This window comes from Labrus mixtus, chromosome 6, assembly GCF_963584025.1.
Source record: "Labrus mixtus chromosome 6, fLabMix1.1, whole genome shotgun sequence".
NCBI classification, from domain to species: domain Eukaryota; kingdom Metazoa; phylum Chordata; class Actinopteri; order Labriformes; family Labridae; genus Labrus; species Labrus mixtus.
In genome coordinates this window covers 27,587,468-27,598,833 of record NC_083617.1, presented here as the reverse complement: position 1 = coordinate 27,598,833, position 11,366 = coordinate 27,587,468, and the positions used below count along the sequence as shown (strand labels likewise).

General features: G+C 40.5%; 1 protein-coding gene across 1 annotated transcript; it reads right to left on the bottom strand.

Annotated features, from left to right (window-relative positions):
• Window positions 1-251: 251 nt before the first annotated feature.
• ogfrl1 (opioid growth factor receptor-like 1) lies at window positions 252-10,267 on the bottom strand. Its single transcript, XM_061040762.1, has 7 exons — window positions 9,942-10,267; window positions 7,310-7,396; window positions 7,104-7,182; window positions 5,971-6,049; window positions 5,087-5,153; window positions 3,980-4,125; window positions 252-3,345 (listed from the first exon to the last, which is right to left on the bottom strand). The coding sequence occupies exons 1-7, from the start codon at window positions 10,116-10,118 to the stop codon at window positions 2,799-2,801; spliced, it is 1,182 nt and encodes a 393-aa protein (XP_060896745.1). The 5' UTR covers window positions 10,119-10,267; the 3' UTR covers window positions 252-2,798.
• Between the last annotated feature and the right edge of the window lie 1,099 nt (window positions 10,268-11,366).

The window sequence follows — 11,366 nt, the reverse complement described above, 5'->3', positions numbered from 1 at the left end:
CCGCCATGTTTGTTGTTTACATCCTGCTCATCAAGCAGTTGTTTATGGCCTGGATCTCTGGTGTGCCCTCTAGAGGTATCTTCCAGTAACACCCGTCCATATAAACAATTACGACCATAACACAGCTGTTTATGAATGCAAACTCAAACTTGAGACTGTCAGTGGCAAAAAGCTTTAAGCTCCTGTGAGGAACTTTTGATTTGTGCTGATTTTGGCGACCCCTGTGGACAGAGTGCTACCTCTCCACTCTCTGCTTATTTTCTACAGAGTGCTGATGGTTGCATCAATCAGCTGATCCAGTGTTGAATTTTGATTGTACCTGTAGGATTTAAGACCCCAAAACATGTAAAGATAAAATAAAAAAGGTCCCAGGTTTAAAAATACCAGAATTGAATTGCCTGTTTTAAACATCTGCCAAGTCAACATTGGCTCTAGAGGACCATAAATGCTCTCTTCCTGACGTTTCAGGATAATATTGGTCTTTTATAAAAAAAAAACTACACACAGGTAAGGTGATGCTGTGAGCCTCTGGCATGACGCGAGAGATGATTTGATGTCTTATCAACATCACATATCAGAGGTGATCGTCAGTAAAAGGCTTGATTTACTAGAGAAGCTGCTGACGCTAAATCACATAGAAGCTCCACTTTCAGAGGAGCGTCATACATGCTAATTATGTGACCCATTAAAGTAGAGTAATATGGAAATAATTAGAGGGGTATTTTTGGCATTAAAATTAACACATTTCTATAGAGTGATTACAAATGGACCCACTACATCACCACAAACTAGCCTGGTTGGAAACAGCTAATCGCAAAGGTAGGCTTGAGGAAAACAATCCATCTGTTTCTGATCATTTTTAGATTATATGTTGATGTTTTTACCCCAAACAAACAACCTTCACTAACCTACAGCGCTTTCGACAGGAAGACACAGATTGTCAAAAAAGTGCAACACACTACACGTCACGTTCATTCACATTAACTTCAGTTAAAGTTCACGTCCCATCTCCTCTGTAAGATGAGTGCGAGAGGCTTTTAGGTGACACACAACTCTGAGTGGCAGCTGTCTGAGAAGATAAACCTTTTCATTTAAACATCATGAGTGGAGAAGATGTTTTTTAAAGGTAAAAACTAATTCCAGCGGTGACATCACTGCAACCAAAATGTCAAATCACCTGTAGCGATTTAGTTTAAGGGAGACTACAAAGATGGAGTGAAGGCAGAAGCCATCAAAATGTCAGCAACATGGAATATTTTCAAATAATTTCTTGCTAGTTCTAAGTAATTAGAAATTGACTTTTTTTTTTTTAACAAGTTGCAGCTTTAGACCACAGCGGGGGGGTTTTGTATGATGCTAACTACTGTTAGCTTATGTTGCTTTATTCAACATTTGCATTATATCTAATCAAAAGGGCAACATTTCTTTGCATGGACAACGTTCTGATATCCATCTGTCAGCCTGTTTGGCCTCACACAGAGAGGCACAAGGCAGGGTCTGTTTAGAGTCTTTTTTAAATGTAAGTAGGCGTATTTAGCTGTTTCAACAGTAGCAGGTATCTGTTATATTCAGCCATCTTGAGCAGAAATAATTTAGTCCAGTGAACCGCCACTGTGCCAGTCAGTTAAGCAGAGGAGTGATGTCACTTAAAAGCCGCTCTATTCACCATATTAACACACACTCCATTTTCCTCAGACATCACGCTCAGTGTGGAGAGGATGATGTCGTACTGCTGTGCTTTATTTCAGCATTTCATTAAACATTTCTAATATTAACCGCAACACTGATAGTTATGAAGTTAACTCTGAAACACGGCCAAAGGTCGGTCCATCATTTCCCTTTTCTATTGTGTTACCAGGAAGGCTTGAGGTGATACTGATTTGTTAGATTCTCAACGTTTAGAAGACTTATAACCAAGAACACAGAAACACGACATCATCCTTTGGATGCCAGCATTTTGAGCTTGGCGTTGAAGGAAAATGGACGCTGTATAAATATGGTGATATCTTCACTGTTTCCTACAGATATCTCGTCACAAAATAGTCCACTTCTTTGCTCTTGTTATGTTATGTACAGTTCATGTGGGAGCGGCTACGTTCAGCTTTTGTACAAGTAAATTGCAGTGCAGATAAATATGGATTTGTGCCTCTTATTATTAACAACAGAGTGAGGATTTAAAGTCCAGAGTATTGCTATGATAAAACTAGCCCGCACACTATTAATGTGTTCTAAAAAAAAATAAAAAACACCACATAATGGTCCTGCTCCCTCTCTTCACATTGTAGTTTTAACTTCACATCGCCGGTAGGAAGTGAGCTCAGCTTGCCGCTGCACAATTTCATGAGTACGCAGGACTGAGTTTCTCAAACCAAGACCAGACAGATGAGCCAATCAGCTGGCAGCTTGAGTTCTGAAGCGTTGTTTAGTATCAGTAACTCTTTTCAATTCAGAGACCGTCCCAGACCAGAACATGAAATAAGGCAGTCTTTCTAAGTCGATCATATCTAGCCCTGATCAGGAAAGATGGTTCTGAGATGTGGACCAAGGCAAGTTAGTTACCCCTTATTTAAAACAGCTAAACTGCTGACCAGAAAAGAAATACTTCATAGTATTTTATGAAAAGCCCTTAACCTGGATTGTTTCTAATGACACTTATAAATGTGTTTTAGTACCTACATGATAATCCAGAAAGCTTCAGAAAGCTCCGGCATAAACAAAGATTGTTTCTCTACATCTAAACCAGTTAATTAAAAATACAGCTGTTTGTTTACTTGATAACAATCGAACCCCCCCGGTCTCTACAAAGGAAAAGTCTCACTGTAGTCATTTATCTCTCCTCTAGCCCCCGCCATCATCAACGCTCCATCCAGTCCGCTCATACTGGAGCCCAGTCCTGTAGAACCCTTCAGCCCTGCTCCAATCAGCTCCTGGCACATCATGGCATCATGGGAAGACACAATAATCCCTCTACCTGCAGACGGGCTGCTCTCCTCCCCCCTCCTCTGCGGCTCTGGCGTTGGCGCAGGCGCTCTGATCCCACTACTTCCAGCACCCACGCTCCCTCCGCCGCCACCCCCACCTCTCCTTTTAGGCGGTGGGCCCCAGAGGAAGGCGTGGGCGGGCCTGTAATGCTGGCGAGCGTAGCGGAGCAGGCGTCTGCGGGTGGCCGGAAGGCGGATGGTGTAGACAAAGTACTCCAGGACGCTGTGTTGCATGTTGGGAAGGGTGTTGTGGTACAGCGACTCCTGCAGGAACAGACGGACCAGCGGGGCCTTGAACGCCTCGTAGCCGAGCTCGCCGAGGGACTTCAGGATGCGCGTGACCCGCAGGTAATTGTGCTGGGACCTTAAAAGATACAAGAAAGACAGTAAAGGGGTTTTGTTCCTAACAATGAAATATTTGATATACATTCATTTGACGCGGTGTTGTATCTGCTATAAGGTAGGATTTCAGGCACACAAAAAAAGGAATCTTTCCTCCGTGCATCAGATATAAGAGCATCAGTAAATATAAAATGGGATATTTTTACTAAGCTTGCTCTGTTTCCATAGAAGCTCAAGACCATTTACCATTCATGGTATATAGAAACTATGCATATGAGGTTTAGCTTGTAAAATACGGTGCTGGGTAGAGGAGAAAAAACATCCCAAATCTGTGATTTTCAATCAGTGCTTTGGCAAGAGAAAAACAATGTTTCATTCTTAGACCCTGAAACCATCAAAATAGGATGTTAGAGGGGGAAAAGCCTCTAAATTAGCCTTCAGCCATCTGTTTGTTGACTTTGCACATGTTATTTCACATTTGGATGCCGATAGAGGAACAATTAGGTTCCATTGCATTGAGAATAATGGCCTTGCTAAAGGACACAACAGCAGCAATTGGCAACTCTGCCATACGTTCACACAAATTCTGGCAGTAGTTTTTATACCCCTACGCTTCTGCACAATGTATGTGTGTGTGTGTGTGTGTGCACGCTTACTCATTAAGGTGCTGGAAGCGTTCCTGCCAGTTGGGTGCCCGAGCAACACTCCCGCTCTTATCCAGCAGTTTGATCCCATAGAAGTCCAACATGATGGAGTAAGCTGCCAGGAATCTGCGCTTGGCTTCCCGAGTGCTTTGGAATTCCTGACAGGATTACACACAACAGATCAGAGACCAGCACACAGGTACTCTACAACCTTTCTGTTTGGCAGTTAAACGCGCTGGATGGCAGAGGTACAAAGGATCTACATGTAAATACACTCAGCACCTCACCAAACCTACATCTGAAACTGGTCAAACACGGTTTACACTCTTAACAGAGGAATTTATTTTCTCTAACCTGGATCCTATTTTTTTATTTCACATACTTTAGGGTCCAAATAACGCTGGATGAAAGCTGTTAAGTTTGAAGTTTCAGTTCATTGCTTCAGTTTGAAGTGGACTGTCTCTGCTGCAGAGTTCATCATAACTGATGACGTGTATAGCACACAACCAGTTAGCAACCGATGAAATCTTCATACATGTTATAAAGCTGCTTCATACTCTTTTCTGCTCACTAGTATATTCTTCTCCATTCCTTTGTTTATAAAGAGCTGATACATGCAGTAACAAGAAGAATTGATATCCAGTCATTATAGTTTCAGACTTTGCTTTACCCTCCATTTTGGATAACTTAAGAACCCCCTCCTCTTCAGAGAAAACTTCACGCTGTGAGCAACATGAATGAAGAACAACTTTTGAAAATTTTAGGGGCGTGCTGTCCTTTTTAAAAAAAAAAATTTGCTACAGGGATGCATGTGTGAAAATGGCTAATCTCTGTGGACATTCTTTCCTAAACCTTCTTGTGTAACAAGTTTCTGCAGGCACCATCTTTCCAAAGTGCAACAAAACACTCAAACTGAAGAGTGCAACAACATTCACTACACAGTTATCTAAAATGTCAAATGAGGAAAGTTTCACTGGTTGAATGAAAGATGAACTCAACCATGTTAAACACTTATGCAACGAGGAAGTATGAACAAACCAGACATGCAGCTGGAAGCTCATAAGGCAGCAGTGTGCGTGCGTGTGTGTGTAGAGTCTATAAAGAGTGTGTTTGTCTCACTTTGATCTCGTCCTGAGTCAGCTCATGTGCGTAGAAGTTGAGCCCTTGTTCTCTCAATGGGAACAGCCTGGTGAGTGGAGAAGGAATAAAAGATCAAGTTAAATTTCTGGAAACAACAATACTAAATGAATATATCTACTATGTTACAATATAATAAGGTTTTCACACTTGCAGTAATATCCTGATATTTCCAGGATGAGCTGTATATGTGAACGTAAACAGTTGAATTTTTTACTGCAACTTTACCAAGAATTTCTCCTGCCAGACCCCCCGCCCCCCCTCCCGTCTGACAGGGATAATCTCCAGCTGTGAGGAGCATATAGGAACAACCAGGTCGGGAGAATACCCAGAGCAGTCCTACTGAAATTCTGGACATATTTTCAGGTGTGCATATTTGAAAACGGCTAAACTGAGTCATTCCACATAACCTGCGATTGCTGTCAAAGTAAACATAGAAAGACAGTACCAGAAAAGCCTGTGTGTACATATTTCTAAGCTAAGTATTGTAGATTTTTATTTACATCGTTTTATTTTTTTACTTTGTATTTATTGGTGTCACTGTAAGTGGGGACAGATCAGTGAAGAGAAAAGGTACAGATTTGTCTCCTGGTGGGGGAAAAAGGCTTTAAAAGGTGTAAAGGCGACGGGGAATTAGCAGACTGTCAATCATAAATCAATTATAAAATGTTCACCAGTCAGAAAGCACAGCTTGTTAAATCCCTACTTTAATTCTGGTGACATTCATGTAGCAGCTAGACTTTATTGCACACGCTTCAAAATGTGAGTTACTCTGACAGCTTATTTCACGCAATCATCAATGCAGTCAATTACCCGGAGTTAGTGCATTTCTTAGGTGAAGGAAACAGACGGAGGAAATGTCTCACCACTGAATGTAGGTGTGATTGTGCTCCAGTTTGTCATAGTCGCCTCTCCACTTTGTCAGAATCTCCTCGATGTAGATACCTGAGTAGAGACGGGGGATAATTAGCTGTCATTTCTAGTGTGTGTGTGTGTGTGTGTACTGTGTGTGTGTACTGTGTACGTGTGTGTGTGTGTGTGTGTGTGTGTTTAAACATGGGATCAGTTCACTAAGCTGCCGGTCTTTCCCAGTCAAACATGACCTTCAGCCAAACAAAACTCGCTAAGCCCAAAGACAACACTGCTCCTCTGCACAGTGGCAGGACATCTATATACATAGTGTGTGAGTGTGTTAGCGTGTTAGCGCTACAGTGGTTAATCAACTAATCAATTTGTCAATACAAAGGAGAAAATCTGAAACTATTTTGATTTTCTGACATTTTTTGCATGGGAAATGACTGTACTGATAAATACATTATTATGTTTCCAGCCCCTTTGATACAGAGATTTTCAGCATATTTCAGTATTTACATCAATTTAAACGTAACGCTTCTGTGTTTTGGGCAGACCAAAAAAGTTAAAGACATCACCTCGGACTTTGAAAAACTGGAATTTTAAAATATTTTCTCATATTTTTAGACAGCATCAATTGACTAATCTTGAAAAAATGTAGCAGCTTAAGCAGCTGATTATGCTGATCCATATTTAACTACATACATATAATGTTACATTTTGGATGTCCTTATTTAACCTCAGAAGTGCTTTCCTGCTGCTCAGAACGACACGTCAAGAGAACTTTGCGAGACTTGGTATTAGAGCAAAGCGTGGAGCAAAGTTGTGGGACACGCCCACCCCATCAGCTCTTTCAAGGACATGCTCAACTGGAAGCTCACTTAAATTTCCCTGCGACTGCAAACATAGCTGGCCAATCAGAGGAAAGCGGGCGCGTGCTGAGGGGGGGCCTTAAGGAGACAGCAGCTGAAATGAGGGATTCTACTGACGCCAGTATCAGATAAATAAGGAGGTTTTTGATCTAAACTTCTTGCAATGCTACTCCAATAGATGTCCTGGACTGACATAAGTAATAGTGAAAGTGAGTATAATAGATCTCCTTTAATGTAAAAGAAATGATGGTTTGTTGCAGAGTGTGTGATCTTACCATCAGGGACTAGAGGGATCTTGTTCAGGTAGAAGCGCAGGTTACGGTACTCGTTGGGTTGCCGAGACTTTCTGTAGTTCTACACCAAAACAGACACAGTTAAAATGGATCAAACAGGGAATCTAAAAGAGTCAGGAAGAAAATGTGCATATGTGCATTGCCTAGCTGCTTTCTAAATGAGTGTGACTGTGTGTGTGTGCATGTACCGGGTAGCTATGACGGTATTTGTAGAGATCCCTGGCAGCGTAGAAACTCCTCTTCATCTTTGGAACAGACTCCGGGGATCCAGTCAGCTGAGAGGAAGGAAGAAAGACAGAGGGAAAAAAGAAAGAGAGAAATAGAGGAGTATAGAGAGGGGGAAAAAAAGGAAAAGAAACATTCAGTTAAAATTCAGTTCTCAAACAAAACCATCCCGTGTTTTAACAGATGCAGAGTAGCACTCATCCGCTATTCCGCTGAATGAAAAGCAGTGACTCTGCTTTGAGGTCGAGGGCTGTCATCATCCTTTTCTCTCTAGCAAAGGAGGACAGTTCACATCAGTGCTGCCGTGCAATCTCAACAAAAGGAGGACCCAAGAAACCAGATCTGATCTCAAATAAAATCTGGGTCATGTTCACTTTCACTGGTCAGGAAGGCTTGCATTGTTACACTGAGCCTACATGTATACTTTATAATGGACAGAATGGGCACCTAAATGACTAATAGGTACAAATTGGAAATGTACATGTAGATTGTACGGCTGTGCAATTAAACGCGACTGAACCTTTGCAATGAACACCTTGCCAAAGTCTGAATTTGTTGCCATAAATAAAAAATAAAAAACAATTTTGATGTAGTTCAGCAATGCTTCCTCACTTTGGATGGAGGCCTGGGCATAATGTACATGCTTTCCTACCAATTTGATGCAGACAGAAGAAGCTAAAGCTAACTACCAGCTACCCTCGGATTTATCAGTGCTAATTTAGTGAAGGAAAAAATGCTGTTATTGCAATATTGAAGAATGTTATTGCATTTTTTGTTTTCATATCGTGCAGGTCTAGTAGATTGCTTAAGCCAGCAGCAGGTATTGGGCTGTAATGGCTGCAATGTAATCACTGTATTACAAATACGCCTGTCCAAAGTACATCCACTAAAAGCTCCTGTGAGGAACCTTCAGTTGTGTTGATTTTGGCGCCCCCTGTGGACAAAGTTGTACCTTTAATCTCTTTTCTGATCTTGTGTCGGTACTGTTTTTTTTTTGTTTTTTTTTACGAAAATAATCTCACCCTTTCTTGTTTTAATCGTGGAAATGATATCGCTCATTGAGAGTCTGCCGCAGAAATTTAAATAAAGTCTAATTCTCAAGTGTGCTGTAACACACCTCGAAACAGAGCCAGTGGTTACATACCATAGAGATGACTAAATAGAAATAATAATAATAATTATAATGATAATAATCAGTCTCGTTGCTGACGATCTTGTTTGCTTTTGTACGTCTTGTAAAGGCATTTGTATTAATTTCAGTCAGTTTCATAACCTTCTAAAAACTCCACACAGAAGCTTTAAGTGCGACTTTTTGCAGCAGAAATTGTTTTTCTAAGTTTCTGCAAAGTTGAGAAAATGTTCACAAGGTCAAATGCTTCTTCACAAAGCAGAATACATTTTTACATAATATTTCTATTCAAGGCCAGCAGGCAGAGATTTTTCCTTGCTGAACACAGAAGTTGCTGATGAACAGCTGCATCGATCTGTCAGCTCGTTGGTGGTTTTCTTTGACTTTGCTGATTTTATGGTTTGTTCTGATCCAACACAATATAGCTGTATAGATCACAATAACACAAACAGAACAAGGCTGCACTAGACGATGTAAAGGCTGTGTTTTTCATTGGAAAAAACATTATCTTTTTTCACACAATGTCTATCTGTAGGAATCCTTTCGCCTGTCACTGGCAAAAACAATCACTTCTAGAGGACAAGCCTCGCTAAAACTCAAGGACTTTTTATACCTGAGTAGCCTGTAGTCTGTTAGACAGTACCCATGTTATATAACGCTGGAATTCCCTTTTAACTCAACCAAAATATAATATTGTTTTAACCAATTCACCCAAAACCTCTTGCAATACTGTGTGATAGTTCTACATTATTGTGACATTACAATCTACAAACTGACATCTCTGAATCTAACAAAAGAGTGTCAATGTGAAACACAGTTCCTCTAATAGTCCCATTATAACCTGCTGGTTTTAATAATCTGACACAGTGTGAAGTTAGAACTCCTAAATGGGGCACAGGGACAATAATCATCATGAGGCGGGAGTCTAATGAAATATTTTATTTCCTTCATAACGCAGCAGGTAGATGGTGTAACTTTAATTAGAAAAGCATTAGTGGAATAACTAAACAAAATGATGTGTACATGTTCATTCACTAAAGTCATGCAGACCCCACATGGTGGTGACATAATACATTATCATTATTAATTTAATGCTTTTAATTATTAATCAATTATAGTCAACAAAATAGCAATTAAGCTCAAGCGACACATCATTTGTAGTCTGCATAAATGAATCATTGCCTGGTGGATGAAATGTCACAGTGAGGACTATTCTAGCAACTGAGTAAAGTTCCTATCATGTGAAATTATATGTTTTAATATTTGCAACGAGGTTACATAAAGATGACAGATTTTTGAATGGGGTTTGGCGGCAGCAGCATGTGAGTGATGTGGGCTGCTCGGTTGCCCTTTCCGTGTCCTGGACAACGCACAGTATTGACGAGGCCAACCTGGCAACATTTAACCGCATCTTGAACCGGCTCTCTCCTCAACATTTTCAGACAATATACTGTCATTGTAGGTACCTGCGGAGACGAGTCTCCGGCGGCCCGCTCGCTCTCCGCCGGGCTGATGGAGTCGGAGACGCCGCTGTCATCCTCCGCCGCCGGCTCGTCGCTCTCGGAGTCCGACCCCCACGTCGAGTCGCATTCCTCAACGGTGCTCGGCTCCTTGAAACGCCAGCTGCCCAACAGATTTCCCATCTAAAAAACATGTAGCACCTTCCCTCTTCGACTGTCCTCTGCTTTGCACAAAAAATTCTACATTATTTAACTCACTACCTCGTATGTCGGTCCGCAAAGCGATGGGCTCACATTGCCCTCACAGCGGAGCTTTTAAATGGCAGAAAAAAGGGGAATTTCCACATCAGCAGCGATGATGCGCGTTTCTGTATGAGGGGTGTTTAGTGCCACAAAGAAGGAGGAGGTGGCTTTAAAGCTACAATGCATGGATTATACTAAACTAAATAAGAATTAACAATGGTTACTTGAAATCATATCAAGTAACATTTATTACGTGTCACCATTTTAAAGATAACCCTATGAAATTGCAGTTTATTGTTAATAATCAACACATGTATGGCTGTCAAAATAACAGCTTACTGCCATCACTGAATGCAGATATGTAGTAGCCATAAGGAATCTATTCATAGTTGCTTAAGTTATCTTGTCTTGCAATGTTCTTTATTTACGCAAATTTATGCTGTAACCTTAGGCAGACTCGCCTTAGAAACACATCAGCAAGTACCAGGATATCCAAACACTGTTGAAAATATATGTTAAAACAGCAATGAGCTTTTGATTTTTTTGTCTATGCAATGACATTCATCACTAGGCCATTTTGCCCCTGTAGTGCAGCTTACTCATGAACCTGTTTTCCTTTTTTCTGTCCTATGAAAAGTACATTTCAGTGGTTTTCTCAAGATCTTTATCTTGCTACGTTTGGATAAGAACACTGGTTTTCCCTCTGATAACTCATCGAGATTTAAAAAAAAAACGCCTAAAATCCAAACATTATTGACAACTAATATATAAACCATAAAATGTCTAAAAGTAGTGAGAGTCCCATTTTTTGTGCTTGTTTTAATTTTTGACATAATTAATTGTATTAAGTCTTTGCCCTTACTCTAATTTATTTTACATTTAGATACTGTAAAACGTCAAATATATAAAAAAATCAAGTGTGGAGAATTTGGAGAGTTTGAACAATGACAATTTGTTTGCAGTTCAAACAGGTGTTTTATGTATTCAAAGCAGTAGCGGTTGGAAAAGACTTTTTGGCACACAAAGTATACAAAAAAAGGTCAACAGCACAAAAGTACTGAATCCACTTCATATGGTGTCCTTCATCTTTTAAATGTACGATTTGCGACTTTCAGTCTCTAAGACCAAAACATAACTCCATAATACCTTTAGATCAGCTTGTTAAAATATAGACAGATCAGGCTTGAT